General features: G+C 55.9%; 3 protein-coding genes across 3 annotated transcripts; 1 reads left to right on the top strand and 2 right to left on the bottom strand.

Annotated features, from left to right (window-relative positions):
- Positions 1–201: 201 nt before the first annotated feature.
- On the top strand, positions 202–4,221 carry FEM1A (fem-1 homolog A). Its single transcript, XM_036399426.2, has one exon. The coding sequence runs from the start codon at positions 350–352 to the stop codon at positions 2,354–2,356; it is 2,007 nt and encodes a 668-aa protein (XP_036255319.1). The 5' UTR covers positions 202–349; the 3' UTR covers positions 2,357–4,221.
- Positions 4,222–6,410: 2,189 nt separating this feature from the next.
- On the bottom strand, positions 6,411–8,622 carry TICAM1 (TIR domain containing adaptor molecule 1). Its single transcript, XM_036399425.1, has one exon. It carries the CDS (start codon positions 8,605–8,607, stop codon positions 6,676–6,678), a length of 1,932 nt encoding a protein of 643 aa, XP_036255318.1. The 5' UTR covers positions 8,608–8,622; the 3' UTR covers positions 6,411–6,675.
- Positions 8,623–8,907: 285 nt separating this feature from the next.
- LOC118697174 (perilipin-3-like) lies at positions 8,908–15,814 on the bottom strand. Its single transcript, XM_036399703.1, has 11 exons — positions 15,755–15,814; positions 15,127–15,322; positions 14,465–14,547; positions 13,660–14,184; positions 13,195–13,308; positions 12,969–13,065; positions 12,358–12,557; positions 12,045–12,173; positions 11,462–11,968; positions 10,015–10,186; positions 8,908–8,921 (listed from the first exon to the last, which is right to left on the bottom strand). Exons 1-11 carry the CDS (start codon positions 15,812–15,814, stop codon positions 8,908–8,910), a joined length of 2,097 nt encoding a protein of 698 aa, XP_036255596.1.
- Positions 15,815–15,984: the final 170 nt, after the last annotated feature.

Here is a 15,984-nt window from a genome sequence, read left to right as displayed (position 1 = left end):
GCCGAGAAGACTACACTGCCCAGCATGCCCCGCAAGGAGAGGGTGCACATCCTTCCCACCTCTCCCCCCACCCGCTCTGCCTTCTGGGAAACAGAGTGCGCACGGTGCGGCGTTGGGCGAACAGCGCCGCTCCCGGGACTACAATTCCCATCATCCACCGCGCGTCCCGCTCCGCCCCGCGCGGCGCCATTTTGTTCCGCGGCGCAGCCTGAGATGGCGGCCGGGCCCGGGCGGTGAAGGTCCCGCCGTACTGAGGGCAGGGGGGTCCTGCCGCCCCCCGCCCGCCCCGCGCCGCGCTGGGGCCGCGCCGCCGCCGCCGGTCAATGGCCTGGAGGCGGCCGCTGGCGCCATGGACCTGCGCACGGCCGTGTACAATGCGGCCCGCGACGGGAAGCTGAAGCTGCTGCAGAAGCTGCTGGGCAGCCGCAGCCGGGAGGAGCTGGAGGCACTGACGGCGGGGCCCGGCGGCGGAGGCGGCCCCGGGGCCGGCAGCACCCCGCTGCTGATCGCGGCCCGGCACGGGCACCTGGAGGTGGTGGAGTACCTGCTGGATCACTGCGGGGCCCGCGTGGAGGAGGGCGGCTCCGTCAGCTTCGACGGTGAGACCATCGAGGGGGCCCCGCCGCTGTGGGCGGCCTCGGCTGCGGGGCACCTGGGCGTGGTGCGGAGCCTGCTGGACCACGGCGCCTCGGTGAACCAGACCACGCTGACCAACTCCACCCCCCTGCGGGCCGCCTGCTTCGATGGGCACCTGGAGATCGTGCGGTACCTGGTGGGCGAACGCGGGGCCGACCTGGAGGTGGCCAACCGGCACGGCCACACGTGCTTGATGATTTCCTGCTACAAAGGGCACCGCGAGATCGCCCGGTACTTGCTGGAGAAAGGGGCCGATGTGAACCGGCGCAGCGTGAAGGGAAACACGGCCTTGCACGACTGCGCCGAGTCGGGCAGCCTGGAGATCCTGCAGCTGCTGCTCCGCTCCAAGGCCCGCATGGAGAAGGACGGCTATGGCATGACTCCTCTGCTCGCCGCCAGCGTCACCGGCCACACCAACATCGTGGAGTACCTGATCCAGGGGGGGCTGCAGCAGGACGAGGCTGCGGGGGGCCAGAGTGGGAGCTGCGCCTCAGGTGGGAGCCATCAGAGGGGCTGCAGTGAAGAGGGCTGTGAGGGCTGCGGTGCTTCGGCTTCCAGTCAGGACGAGGTCCCGAACGTGTTCTGCACTCGAGAGGCTGCCGTGGAAGCGCTGGAGCTGCTGGGTGCCACGTTTGTGGACAAGAAACGAGACCTGTTGGGAGCCCACAAATACTGGCGCAGGGCGATGGAGCTGCGCTGCGAGGGCGGGAAGTACCTGCCTAAGCCCGAGCCCCGGCAGCTGGTGCTGGCCTACGACTACTCGCGGGAGGTGAGCTCTCTGGAGGAGCTGGAAGCCCTGATCACCGACCCCGACGAGATGCGCATGCAGGCGCTGCTGATCCGGGAGCGCATCCTGGGCCCTTCCCACCCCGACACCTCCTACTACATCCGGTACCGTGGCGCCGTCTACGCCGACTCGGGCAACTTCGAGCGCTGCATTAACCTGTGGAAGTACGCCCTGGACATGCAGCAAGGCAACCTGGAGCCCCTCAGCCCCATGACTGCCAGCAGTTTCCTTTCCTTTGCTGAGCTTTACTCCTACGTGCTCCAGGACCGTTCCAAAGGCACTTTAGCCACCCACCTGGGCTTCTCCGACCTCATCGGGGTGCTGAGCAAGGGGGTCCGGGAGGTGGAGAGGGCCCTGGTGCACGGCAAGGACCCCGTGGCCGACTCGGCGCAGTTCACCAAGACCTTGGCCATCATCCTGCACCTGGTTTTCCTGCTGGAGAAGGTGGAGTGCACCCCGGAGCAGGAGCACCAGAAGCGCCAGACCATCTACCGCCTGCTCAAGTGCAGCCCCCGCGCCAAGAACGGCTTCACCCTCCTGCACATGGCCGTGGACAAGGACACCACGACGGTGGGGCGGTACCCCGTGGGCAAATTCCCATCCCTGCACGTGGTGAACTTGCTGCTGGAGTGCGGGGCGGACCCGGACAGCCGGGACTATGACAACAACACCCCCCTGCACGTGGCCGCCCGCAACAACTGCCCGCTGATCATGAGCGCCCTGATGGAGGCCGGGGCGCACATGGACGCTACCAACGCCTTCAAGCAGACGGCCTACGAGCTGCTGGACGAGAAGCTGCTCACCAAGAGCACCATGCAGCCCTTCAACTACATCACCCTCCAGTGCCTTGCTGCTCGCGCCCTGGACAAGCACAAGATTCCCTACAAGGGATTCATCCCTGAGGAGCTGGAAGCCTTCATTGAGCTGCACTAGGGCGTGACACGATGGTCCCCAGCCTGTCCCACCCTGCTGAGGTTGTGCAGCTGGAGGGCTCGGGCTGGCTGTGCCAAAGTGCCCAGGGCTGTCGCTGTGCTGAGCTTTGTCCCCATCTGTCACCACCCAGCTGGCGTGTCGGGGCAGGGGAGGAGGAGGCCCCAGAGCTCATGGCTGTCCCTCGTTGTCACCTTCAGGTACCAGCTCTCTCCAGTGCACTCTGTCCACAGAGGCCACAGCCCCTGCCCTTCCCCATGCCACCATCGTGTCCTGAGGAGGAAGGAAATGGAGATTCCCTGGGACCTGCTGCCTCTCCCGTTAGTGCTGGATTAACTCAGTGTTCAGCTTTGGAGCAGCTACACATCCCTCATGTGCTCTGGCCCTTCCCACCCCACACACCCAACAGATAGAAAGTGAGTGAGGAATGAGATACCCTCCAGTTAATCCCTTCCCCTCCCTCCTGTCAGGTTTGGGACAGCCCGTGCCCAACAGCCGAGGGACTTGTGCTCTGCCCAGGGATGGCACAGGGCTGGGTGTGCTGAGGATGGGGTTTGTCTCTCTCTTGGTTGGCCAAGTAGCAAATGGTGTTTAAGGCCTGAGATTTCATGATTGTGCATAAAGCTGGGATGTTTTTTCTCTCGTAGAGCCAGGCCCTATCTATGCTGCAAGACTTCTCCAATCCTGTAAGATAGAGGAAGGTCAGTTCTGGTTATACAGTTTCATCCATAGATGTTGTAGTTTATGAATGTGGAGGAAAAAACTTAAGAACAAAGTCCTGATGTGGTGTTCAGGCCCTCGGCTTGTCCATGGCACACCCATTTGCTCCATTCCCAGCATGTGTGTGCTTTGGCTCCAGAGGGCAGCAGGGATTGAGTTGGAAGGGTGAATGTGGATGGTTTGGGAGCCAAAAGAGCACATTTTGAGCTATTTTCAAAGCTGAGCTCTTGCAAGCCCTTTAGGCCAGGAGGTACCTGCAGTGTGGAGGTGCTTGGAGGGGGTTATGAAAGCAAGTGAGTGTCTGTGGTGGGTTTGCACCAGGGTGGGCTGAAGGAAGAAGCAAGAAATGAAAGTTTAAGGTGCCTCCTTGTCCTTCTGAAGTTTAGTATCATGTGCTTGGGCTCTGTTATTGCCCCATTCTGAAACCTCATGCAGTGGGTTCTTAGCAGCTGGTTTGGGCTTTTGAGTCTTTTTTTTCTTTTTTCTTTTTTTTTTTTTTTTTTTTTTGTAACTTCACTGAGGATGGTGCTACTTCCAAGGTGGAATTTGAAATCTCACCTGGCTGCTGTTTGGGCAAGCTCCTTCCTTTGATGAGGATCTGCACACACCTTCTTTTTAACTCTGTAGTCTCAGGGCAGGTTTTTGCCTCTATGAGCAGACCCCCTCCATGGTGGAAAACAAAGAGTTTCCAGCAGTTTGTCCTCGTGCAGGCGGTGATGGGCAGCCTGTGGCTCCTTCCCTGGCCCTGAGCAGGCTGGGAAGCACAGCTGAGGGGGGAGCAGCTGCCTGGAGCTCTGGGAAAGGTCCACCTGGGAGAGCAGACCCCTGGCCCCACCCTCGCTCTCTGTGCTACTGAAGCTTCTCTACTTGTATTTATCAGCCTCAATAACCACGCTCTCTGCCCCTTCGAGGTATTGTAGATCTGCCAGTACATTTTGCAGTGTTAACTATAACATTTATTTATAAAGCGAGGAGGTTTAACTTGAATTGAGCTGTAAAGTGCAGAGTTAGTTTAGCTGCCTTCTATTTTTTTTTTTTTTTTCCTTTTGGCTGAAACCTGAACTAAACTGCAGGAATGGGATTTGTTCCTTTGTGAGCTGATGAGCGCTCTTAACTTTAAATAATAAAACAAAAAATGGCTGCTAGAATGCAAGTGCCTTGGACTTCTTCCTGATAAGCCTCTACATTCAGGTGTTTTCCTCTATTTTCAGTTTGTTTCCCATGGATGGGAAACATGTATGGATTTCTGGGGTGTTTGCAATTAAACAGGCGTGATTGGTTCATTTCATGGTTACTCCTGTGAAAAACCAATCTGTGCTGCATTGGCAAACTTCCCCTGGAAAAGAGTAACCCTGACACTGAAATGACACCTCTGCCTCTGTGTTTTGCCTTATATTTTGATGCAAATCAAACAAGAGAGAATCTGTGTTGATTCAGGAATTACCTGCCTTACACATGTGGGACAGTGGACACAGCAAGCAGAAAGAGGGACACTGGCATCAGTTTGGTTTCCAACCCCAAATCCATCAGGGATTGTAAAAACAGAATGAATGGTACTGGAGTTAGTTCCACACAGGGACCTGGATCCCAAAACTGCTTGGTCTTCCTCAGGGAGGGTGGGTGGATAAAATATTTGAATGTTTGTCCTGTTGTCTATTGCTCCATCCTTAGTTCTTGCTGAAGGATGGCGCCTTTGTGCTAAAAATGCCATTTAAGCAGTGTCTGTAGAGCCTGGGGCTGTGCTTCTCCCATTCCTCCTGTGCTGCAGGTGCTCTCCAGGTGTGGGAGAGCAGCTGCCAGGCAGGTGCCAGGAGCCAGGTGGCCTCAGGGCAATTCCATCTGCACCCAGAGAGGTGGGAGGGAAGGGGGTTAATCCAGGCAGGAGCAACTCTGGAACTCTTGTGGTCAGGGAGCTGGGGGACCCAGTCAGGTGCAAGAGCCCCAAGGAGGAGAATATTCTGTGTGATGGAAAAGGCTTCACTTTTTTTAAACACATAAATAATCTGTAATTACATAGAGAGCCCCAGCAATTAAATGTTGATAGTAATTACAGGGTGGAAGAAATCATTGCATGATTTAGGGGTAATTACACTGAACAGGCCTGATTGAGTGTAGGGCCAGCTCCATGTGGGCAAAACACAGAGTTGTGAGGAGCAGGGCAATGTTTCAGTGATTATTTTGTTAATTCTTGGACAGAGAGGAGCTTTTTCTCCACTGTGGTGGCTGCAGAGCCTCCTGTACCCCAGACACAGCTCTGCCTCCCCTGTGTGTGATCCAAGCACGCTGGATGTGGCTGTGCTGAGCTTGTTTACAAGCTGGAGCAGCTTCCAGCTGACTAATTTTGCATGATTATTTATAGTAGGAGAGGAGCTGGAAAGGGAGGGATGTGGGAGTGCTCCCAAGGGGAGGGACTGTCCTGCACCAACGGCAGGGGACAGGAGCTGCACTAACACAGCAACTCTTAATGGTGCTCTGGAGGAGAGAAACCGGGAAAATCAAAGGAATTGGAGCACTTGGAGGATGCCAGCAGGCTCTGGAAGGAGTGGATGAGTTCATCATCATCGTCACTGGGTCCTGCAGAGTTAAAATCCAATCTTTGAGAGCTGGAAGCCAGGAACTGGGGGCAGCTCAGAGCCTCCTCCAAGGATTTAATAACATCTGTCTCACTCAGGGGTTGGCTTGGGGCTCAGAGGGCTCTTGGACCAAGGCTGCAGTCTGGAATGAGGCCTGACAGGGCAGGGATGGGCTTGGATCCTCCTGGGCCCTGCTGGGACAGCCGAGGAGCCCACACAGACCTGCAGGGGTACCTGCAATGGGGTCCCTTCCCTGTTCTCATCCCAGGGGCCTCCACGTGTGCTGGGAGTGGCTCCTGAGGAGCCTGGAGCTCTGCCCTGCTCCTGGCACAGGCTGAGCCGGCTCCGGGCCCCAGTTCCAGCCTCTCGGTGGCTTTGGGGTGACCTCTGCTGACGATCAGGAAAATGGCTGTGCCTGGAGCATGGGAGGAGCAGCAAGGGCTTTGCTCCAGGTGCCCTCCTGGTGTTAAAGCTCAGTAGGTACCACCCTGGTACATCCCTGGCTCAGATCCTGCAGAATTACCCCTCCTGCTCTCCATTCCTGGATTTCTCCACCCTTCTGCACTATTCTGCTCACTGGTTTTCGTTTTTCATTCTGCTTTTTCCTTAAAGGCAGCTTCCCAAAGCATGCCTTGCAGATTGGCCCTCAAATCATTTGGTCAGTGCCATCTCCCAGCCCCTCCAGCCAACATGCAGAATAGTTTTCCATATGTCCCTGACTACCCCTTTTCTAATTCTTCAGGAAAGAATCAGAAGAACACAAATAAATTAATTAAAATTTATTTATAAAATCTTCAAGTAGTTCCAGACAATCAGGAAAATAATTTTCTCAGTTACTTGAAATAAGCACGGGGAAAAACATTTTCAAGAGATCACTACATCTTTTTTTTCTGACAAAAATTGAAGAATTTTCTTTTGTGCTTCAGGAAAATGGCACTCTTGATGCATAGAGTAATAGTCCCAGTCCCAGGAGAATCACTGTAATCCAGGATTTGAAATGAATTTTGCCTCTGACTTGGCTGCCCCGGGTCAGAGGTTGTTCCTGGGTTGCTCCTGGCTGTGCCCTGGCCCAGGTGGGGCAGTTTCCACCTGCATCACGTTGTGGTTCCCGATCTGAACCATGCGGGCGTTGTGGATGATGAGGGGTGGCATCCCTGCCTGGCCCGCTGTGAAGTTGTAGTGGCCTGGGGGCAGCTGTGCTTGGGAAGGGGGATGACCCCTCTGAGCAGGAGGGGGGTCCATGGGGGCAGGGCGACACCAGGCTTGGGCTGATGGCCCTGGTGGCCACGGCCGTGCTGCTGCTGGAGGCACCCAGGGAGGGGAGCCCAGGCTCAGGGCAGCCAGGTTCTGCTGGGCTTGGTGCTGTTGCCAGCGTTCCTGGAGCTTCCTTCTCTGCAGCTGCTCCCACATGGCTTTCTTCTCGCTGATCTTCTTGGGGTTAAAGGTCTTCTGCACATTCCTGGGGAAGAGAGGAGAGCTCTCTTTCAGGGTGACGAGCACACTGAGCGTCCAGGGGATCTGGCTGCACTCCAGGGCGTTTGCCTTGGGTAGAAATGGGATGACTGAGTCTCGCTTGGAGGGGTCCAGGATGGACTGCATCAGAGCAGTGTCTGCCTGGTACAGGCACAGGTTGCAGGGAAAGTTCTTGGTCAGCAGGAGGATGATGAAGGCGGAGTTTTCCATGGCCTCCTGGAAGCAAATCATGTGGCTGCGCCCGGCGATGAAGAAATCCTCACTGAGTGTGGCACCAGGGGACACCCCCATGCTCTCCAGCAGGTGCTTGACCTGGTGGGCCACAAGCTCATCTTCACTGGCGTGCAGGACAACAAACGTGAAGAACTCGGCACCATCTGGCTCTGCTGGATCCATGGCTGGGGGAGCAGGAGGCCTGGCTGGAGAGGGGGATGAACGCAGGGGAGGGGGATATGACAGTTTGAAGGGAGATTCCTGAAGAGGAGGAAGAGTTGAGGAGAAGGAATAAGTAGGAGGAGGAAGGGAACAGGTTGAAGTAGAATCAGAGTTACAGGAAATGCCTCCTGGAATGTAGGAGTCCTGTATGGACACGAGGGCAGGGGCAGTATCCACTGCAGCCTTTGAGTCAGGGGCATCAGCAGGTAATTGCTTTTCATCCTGCTTTTCACCCTGCTTTTCCCTTGGTGTGTGAGGCTCTGTCACTGTGCTGGACACGTCACTGCTTTGGGCAGGCTCCGAGGGCAGCGGTGTCTCAGGAATGGGGAGATGGGTGGGGTGACAGGGACTGACCTGCAGAACCTTCTCTGGCTGGGGCTCTTGAGCAGCTGTGCCCTGCCCGGGGGCAGAGCTGGGTGTGCTGGCCCAGCTGGATTCCTGTGGGCCGTGGCTCTCTGTGTCCCCATTGGGGTGTGCAGCACGGCTGGGCCAGGGGACACACTCGGAGACAGAGGGCTGGGTGTGAAAAGCAACTGTTGGTGATGCACTGATCTCCAAACAGCTGGACAGGGAGGAGCTCCCCACAGAGCACAGGGTCCGTGGAGCTGAAAGGTCTGAGCTGCCTCTGATCTCCGCTGGTGAGCTCCTCAGCATGCAGTGGGAGCTGGCTGTGTGGGGAAATCCTGCGTCCTCATGGGATCTCAGTGTCCCAAAGCTGTCCCCTGAGCCCCCGCTGGCTGCAGAGCGCTCTTTGTCCTGTTCCTTGGCAGGGATGTTGTCCAGTGTCCCCCGCTGAGTGTCCTTGCTGGCGTGGCAGGCTTTGTCCCTGGCCTCAGGACTGCACAGCTGTTCCTGTGCCAGCACTGTGTACACCTGTGCCAGCAGTGCCACAGCCCCTGCATCCAGCTGGGGAGGCTGCAAATCCTCCCCATCTTCCTGCGCTCCTGCAGGGCCCAGTTTGATCTGCTGGATGTACTGGGCTGCCCGGTTGTCCCTCAAGGCATCCAGACAAATTCTTGCATCCGTTTCTTGCCCCAGAGTGAGCAGGACCATGGCTTGCAGTAACTTGCTGCAGGGCCCAGGTATCAGGTACTTCAGTTTGAGTTTGAGGCTCAGCAGTTTCTCTGCTGGGGTCTGGGACAGGATCTTGAACACGTCCTCGAAGCTGGGCTGCAGCTCAACGCTCTGTGCCATCTCAGCAGCTGCTGGCCCAGAGCACGGACTGGAGCAGGGATGGGAAAAGCATCTTATGGCAGAGGGTTGGCAGCCTGTGGGGCTGGGGGTGCCCCGCTGACGCTCCTTGTACCGCACGAACCTCCGGTGCCCAGGGACTCTGCTGGGAGCTGGGGCCTCTCAGCGCTGGCAGTCTGTGAGGAGAACAGAGGACAGCGTTCAGAGGGGTGCTGTGGGCACTGGGGGATGCTCTGGAGCTGACAGCTTCTCTCTCACACCTCCCGAATGTTTTTGCATCTGTTCGGTGCCTGCAGCTGTGCCAGTGCTCTGTGCATTATTCCAACTCTGTGATTAACCAAAGAGAGCACATTCTTTGCATTCATTTCACATTAATTACAACCGGTTTAAGATAATTGATGAAATAATGCTATATTTAGGTAAATCCAATGTCTCCTTCAGGCAGCTGGTTCCAGGGGTCTTGCAGACTCCTTGTGATGGCAGTCGAGGAATGAAACGGGTGTAGAGGAAACCCTTTCCCAGCCGATAACCTGTGTTATCAGGGAAGATTCACAGGAAAGAATTCCTTCCCAATATCCCACCTAACCCTGCCCTCTGGCAGTGGGAGCCATTCCCTGTGTCCTGTCCCTCCAGGCCTTGTCCCCAGTCCCTCTGAGCTCTCCCTGGAGCCTTCTCCAGCTGAGCACCCCCAGCTCTCCCAGCCTGGCTCCAGCCCTTGGAGCAGCTCCATGGCCTCCTCTGGGCTCTGTCCCAGCAGCTCCACATCCTTTCATTGGGAGACTTTATATCCCCATCCACAGGTGATCCCTGAGCCCCTGCACTCACCCCAGGCCTCTGATGGGATTTTAATTAAACAACAGGAGTGTCTGGAGGGGAGGAGTGGGTCCCGCTGGGACACTGCTCCAGGCGCTGCCTGAGCCCGCTGCAGAACATTTCCCTATTTAAAGGCAACCCCAGCAAACGCCCCGAAATAACTCTCAGCTAGAGAGAAACTTCCCAATTTCAGTTTTGTTTTCCTGTCTCATGAAAAGCCTGCAATTGCCCAATTGCCCTCCCGGGGCCGGGCCAGCCCTGCCCTGTGTCCCCCGATGGGCACGGGAGTGGCACGGCCGGGCTGCAGGAAGTTGGAGCCGGGGCAGCGCTCGGGGCGAGCCCCGTGCCCCGGGGAGGAAGAAGGGGTCAGGCGGGAGGGGAAGGAGGGGAGCAGCCGGGAATGGAGGGAAGGAGGGGAGCAGCCGGGAATGGAGGGGAAGGAGGGGAGCAGCCTACCTGCGGCCGGGGCCCGGGACAGGCGGAAGCAGCGCGGGCCGATGAGCGCGGGCGGGGCAGAGCGGGGCGGAGCAGGAACCGGGCACCGGGAGGGCACCGGGCGGGCACAGCCCGGGCTCGGGAACTGCTCGGGCACGAGGGCCCTGGCCGGGTGAGCCACCCGCACCTTCCGCTGTCCGCCGCATGGGCAGCCGGAGGTGACACAGAGCGCTGGGGACAGGCAGGGACCGACCTTCCCCTGCGGGCAGTGCTGGAATACGGACGAGCAATGCACAGGCCAGGATCCAGGGGTGAGGAGGAACAGTGGGGTATGGATAGACGCACCTGAGCCTCGGCAGTACAGAAGTCAGGGAGACAAAAGGATTAAGGTGTTTTTCTGCTTAAGAAAGCATGGGACCTGCTAAAGGCAGACAAGCTGGCCAGGGACAAGATTTGGTAAAGGCAAAGCTTCAGCACAGCTCAGGTAAGGGGAGAACACAACGCTGCAGCTTTAGGTACACACAAACCCACATGGTTTTTGAACACAGGTCACGCTTTATTCCAGTGTCTGCTCACCCGCCCTGGCACACGGACAATGCCAGGAACAGTTACCAGAATAAGTTACATTAGAAATTATTACAAAGTAGCATTTTCTGGGAAAGAACCAGCACCTGGATTAAAATCCCCCCTATTTTAATAACAGGATATCCTAATCCCATGGCAGAGTAACTCCTGGGAAAAGCTGCCTCATTTAATGGCTGTGAAGTGTTTCACACATGGAGTTACTCACAGATAATCCCTGAAGTCATTCACAGAAATTAGAAGGATGATTAAAGTAAACCACACACTGCTGAGTGCTTCTCCATGAAGGAAGAAGAGTTTGGCTGATCCATGAAGAGAAATCTCTTCTTGAGAAGCAGCTCCTTGCCCCCAGCTGTGCCAGATGTGCTGCAGGGCCGAGCCTCCCCAGAAGTACAACAGGCACAAAGGAAGTTGTGTCTGAACCTGTATTTTTAAATGTGGAGAAGGTGGGAGATGGTATCAAAGTCAAGCATAGCATCTTCTCAAGAGTTCCACAGCTTGGGCAAATTAAAAACAAATCCAGCATTAAAAATAAATTGAGATCACTTCTCTCCCACAACTTGTCTCAGCAGGACTTAGGCACTCACAGCTACAGCTGGGCTGAGTTAAAAAGCTGCAGTGCAGGTCCCATCTCCCCTTTCAGCACAGCAGTTGGATTTAAAAACAGTAAATCAAGATTCAGAATCTCCCCACCTTGGTTATCAGACCTCCTTACAACTACATCTGACTCTAAATTCAGACAGCAGAGGCACTCATGGCACAAGTGGGCACACAATTAGAAGATCCAGTGCTGTTCTAGCCAAGTAGCCTTGGCCAGAAGAGCTGGGATTTATCAGAGATCTTCCTTTGCTGCACTGGTTTTTATCTCCTTTGCAGCCAGGGCCACCTCTGTGTCCTTCCCTGCCTTCTCCTCCAGCTTCTCTAGCACTTCATACCATTTTTCTGAGAGCCTGTTGGTTCCCTTTGGCTCTTCAGGTGCCTTTTTCACCTCCTGTGATAGCGGAGCCTTTTCCAACTTGGGTAATTTTCTATCACTCCTCATCTCTTCCTTCTTGTGCCTTCTGCTGTCCTGTGCCACCTTGGCCATGGCCCTGAAGGGCCCCACAATCCAGTTCAGAGGGGTGTTGTGAGTGACATACTCAAAGAGGACATCCAGGGACCTGCGGGCCTCTGCCACGCGGTCCTGGCTGCGGGCCAGGGTGGTTCTGGAGAGGTCCTGGAAGGACCCGGCCCTGGAGAAAGAGCTGTGGAGCTTGTGGATGTGTCGAGCGGCCCGAGACACTGCTTCCTGGATGCTGCTGGGGAGGCCGTGGATGCTGAGCTTGAGGCGGTGGTAGGCGGGCTGCAGCTGCTGGGTGAGGATCCTCAGCATGGCCAGAGTGCGCGGCTCCACCTGCCGGGAGAGAAGAGCTCAGGGCCGGCTCGGGAGGGCCCGGCCCCGCGGGGCTGCTCCGTGCACTGCCGGGTACCTCTGCCTGGCACGCCGTTCTGACTTGGTTTCCTTTGGGCTGCGTCAGGCTCCAGTCCACCCACAGCTGATGGAGCTTCTGCTGCCCCTCCAGCAGCTTCTGGCCGACCTCCTGTTTCACAGATTCAATCTGATGGGAAAAATGAGAGGAAAGGTTGTACTGCAAGCACGCACAGAGAGGCACAAGCTCTTCCCTGCCAGGGAAGGATCCAAGGTGGCACGGAGCTGGTGGGGGATGGAGGAAGAGCTTCCAGCTGGATAGCAGGGCAGGAAAGGCTACAGACAGGAGGAAGGAGGGCAAAGCATGTTGGTACCAGTTTTATTGCCAGCTGCAGCCGTGACAGGGGGTCCTGGGTGCGGTGCCTGAAGCCCTGCAGCTTGGCCAGGGAGTGCTGGTAGGCTCGGTGCCGCACCCGGCCCGACAGCGAGCCCAGGCGCACAAAGTAACTCCTCTGCCTCTTCTGCTCCTCCACCGAGGCCACGCCAAAGCCCTGCACCATGGTGGCCAGTTTACCTGGAGGAAACAAGAACACAGTGCAGCCAGGCTCACTGCCAGCTCGGAGGGGTGGGATCACCCATTGGAAAACATGAAGGCTGAAGCTTGTGTGGGAGCAGGAGGTTTGTAGTTGCTCATGTGCTAAAGGCAGGTTAGTCCCTGCTCAATCTTCAGGTAAGCAGACTTGATGGAGAGGTTGAAGCATGAACCCATATATTTATTTACTTTGAGGCTGGTGGACAAGGACCAGCCAGCAAATGCTTGAACTCTGTCCCATGCCATGTGGCAATTTGGTGTTGACAGCCAGCAACTTGGTGACAAATTAAGAGCACCTGTCTGCTTCAGAAGCTGAGTCTTGCTGTGTCAGGTGCTCTCTGCTCACATGGGAAAGGACTTGCATCTACAAGCGCCAGGTACATAGTTTCTTACCTAGCTCTTCCTCGGTCATTGGGAGGTAATGATCCACCAGATCTTCTGACATTCCCAGGACAGATTCCACACCTCCAGCCACTGCCTGGCTCACTGCCTTGGCTTTGCTTATGCTGTTGGTCACCACTGAGTTGGTCATCTCCACGCCCTCCTGGAGAACCTCCCTGCCCTGCTCCAGGGCTGTGTTGATCTTGCTGGTGATGGTGCCGTAGGCAGCATCCAGAGCTGTACTGACCGTAGAGGTGACCACAGATTTGGTCTTCTCAACGCTGTCTTGAACAGCCCCTTTGGTCAGGTCCACTGCCTCGGTCACCTTGTTGGCCACCAGGTCCTTGGCCCCCTGGGCAGCCCCCACAGCTGCACTGATGGTGGAAACAACAGCAGACTTGGTCCTGTCAATGCTGTCCTCCACCGTGTGCTTGGTGACATCCACAGCCTCTGTCACCTTGTTGGTCACCAGCTCCTTGGCACCCTGGGCAGCTTCCACAGCATTGACAATTGTAGAGGCAACTGCAGACTTGGTCAGGTCAACACTGTCTTCTACCATGTGTTTACTGAGGTCCACTGCCTTGGTCACCTTGTCTGTCACCAGCTCCTTGGCCCCTTGAGCAGCCTCCACAGCACTGACAATTGTGGAAGCAACTGTAGACTTGGTCAGGTCAACACTGTCCTCCACCATGTGCTTGGTGACATCCACGACTTTGGTGACCTTGTCCACAGCATCTGTCACCTTGTTGGTCACCAGCTCCTTAGCTCCCTGGGCAGCCCCCACAGCTGCAGTGATGGTGGAAGTCACAGCAGACTTGGTCCTGTCAACACTGTCCTCCACAAGGTGCTTACTGAGGTCTACAGCCTCTGTCACCTTGCTGGTCACCAGCTCCTTGGCCCCCTGGGCAGCCTCCACTGCATTGACAATTGTAGAAGCAACTGCAGACTTGGTCCTGTCAACACTGTCCTCCACCATGTGCTTGGTGACATCCACAGCCTCTGTCACCTTGCTGGTCACCAGCTCCTTGGCCCCCTGGGCAGCCTCCACAGCACTGCTGACAGTGGAGGTGACCACAGACCTGGTCAGCTTGACACTGTCCCCAACAACGTTTTTGGTGAGGTCCACAGCTTCAGTGACTTTGTCAGCCACTGCTTCCTTGGCCTCGCAGGCAGCATCCATAGCAGATGTCACTTTGGTGGCCACCAGCTGCTTGGTGTCTGAGATCACCTGCACCAGGGAGAGGCAGAGAAAGATTTTTTGGTTGTTGTTCCAAAATATGTTTTCCCTCCCTGACAAAGCTTTTCCACTTGGGTTAGTTGTGCTTGCAGTGTGTGGGATGGCCAGGAAGGTGAGCACATCTGTACTGACATGGACATGTTCACTCCTGCATGCTGAGAGCACCTCTCTAGCTTTCCCTGCTGCTGAGCTTTATTTATTTCCTCATATTCTTCTGTACCCATAGCAGTTCCACCAAGCCATGGCTTCCCCAGGAAAAGCCTTTCCTTACCTTGTCTGCTGGCTGCTGCAGGAAGGGCAAGTTCTCCTCCAGCTGATCCAGACCTTTACAGGCATATTCATTCACAAGAGCAACTGGAAGAGACAACAGGCACCTGTTTGTTCTTACATTTGGGGATGGGTTTTTGACCCTACAATGGCCAGTTCAGGATAGACTCATGAAAACAAAGCCCAGAAAAATAAATCCCCATTCTAGGGCGGGATGTGTGTGGGCACCTTGTTAAAAGTGAACAAACCCTAAAATTCAGCAGGTTCAAATAGTCTCCATTTTGCCTTCCCACCTTTCTAACAGCAGACTTTAATCCAACTGCACTGTAGCACCTGCCCTAGGTGGGTAGGAAATTGGGTTTAAAGGGTTGAAAAGCGTTGGGATAAGCCAGACTGAGCTCTGTTCCAGACTGACACAGCTCCTCCCTGGGATGGTCAGAACTTGCAGTGAGAGCCAGTGAGCAGGGAGTTACTATTCAGTAACCTCAAGAAATTAAACTCTGCTTCTGCTGCAAACAGTTTCATTCCCAGGCAGTCCAGTGTCCAGGAGCTGCTGGGTGGGAGGCCCAGTGCAGAGGAGAAGGTGCTGTGGGAGGTGGCATCACCTGACAGGCACCTGAACCTCCCCTCCCTCCTGTCCCCAGGGTCCCCCAGCCCTGCACTTACTCTGTGGCTCGAGCTGGCTCAGGATGGGCTGTGCCCCTCCGACCACGCTGCCCACAGCCACGGCAGCCACGGTCTCGGCCACGCTGCACACACCACTGAGGCAGGGGTGGGACTCCTTGGTCTGGTTGTAGGCAGAGGAGACCAGGTTGAAGGCAGAATTGAGCAAGGGCAGGCTGGTGACTCGATTGACAGCGCTCTAAACCCAAGAGAAACCCTGACATTAGAGCCCAGCCCAAGCTGGTGGGTGACCACAGCCATGTGTCTGTCCAGAAAGGTCCCAGCAAATCCATCTCCTCATCCTTCTACTCATCCAGAGGCCTCCAACACACCAGGGTTAAGAACTCTGAACTCTGAGCTGGTGAATTCTGAGTCACACCGATTTCAGCACCAAAGCAGGTGTGGAAGCAGGACCTGTAACAGCTCCTGTTTCAGAAATACCTGCATCATTTGGCCAGCCCTGAAGTTGTCTCTTGAGCAAAACAATTACCTTCTGTACTGAGGGGGTTTTGATTTGGCCACAGCTTCATTGGGCTAATCTGTCCCCCCAGCCTGGTTTTGGGGTGCTGGCAGAGGTTTGCCAGTACATGCCAGAGGGTGATTTAACTGCTGTGGGTGCCCTGGCACCTACCACAGTCTGCTGCTCCTCAGCCTTCAGCAGGTCTGGGGTTGGGGTCTTTCCTGAGGCCATACTGATTTTAGCTGCAGCTGGAAGGAAAAACAAGATTATCATGAGCACAACTTCATTGCCTCCAAAGAAATAAAATCCTGCCAGAACAGGGGAAAAGCAGAGAGCAACAAAGCTGGGGTCCAACATTCAGCTGATCCCAGGAAGGGTCAGGTTAGAAATAGGTGAGAACT

Source organism: Molothrus ater, chromosome 26 (assembly GCF_012460135.2).
Source record: "Molothrus ater isolate BHLD 08-10-18 breed brown headed cowbird chromosome 26, BPBGC_Mater_1.1, whole genome shotgun sequence".
Taxonomy (NCBI): Eukaryota; Metazoa; Chordata; class Aves; order Passeriformes; family Icteridae; genus Molothrus; species Molothrus ater.
This window is presented reverse-complemented; position numbering and strand designations above follow the sequence as displayed.

Excerpts from the sequence above, each read along its gene's own strand:
- FEM1A (XM_036399426.2), top strand. The coding sequence starts at position 350 with ATGGACCTGCGCACGGCCGTGTACAATGCGGCCCGCGACGGGAAGCTG.
- TICAM1 (XM_036399425.1), bottom strand. The coding sequence starts at position 8,607 with ATGGTCCTGCTCACTCTGGGGCAAGAAACGGATGCAAGAATTTGTCTG.
- LOC118697174 (XM_036399703.1), bottom strand. The coding sequence starts at position 15,814 with ATGGCCTCAGGAAAGACCCCAACCCCAGACCTGCTGAAGGCTGAGGAG. Across the intron at positions 14,548-15,126 it reads GAGCCAGCTCGAGCCACAGA|TTGCTCTTGTGAATGAATAT; the intron begins GTAAGTGCAGGG and ends TGTCTCTTCCAG. Across the intron at positions 11,969-12,044 it reads GAACGGCGTGCCAGGCAGAG|GTGGAGCCGCGCACTCTGGC; the intron begins GTACCCGGCAGT and ends CTCTCCCGGCAG.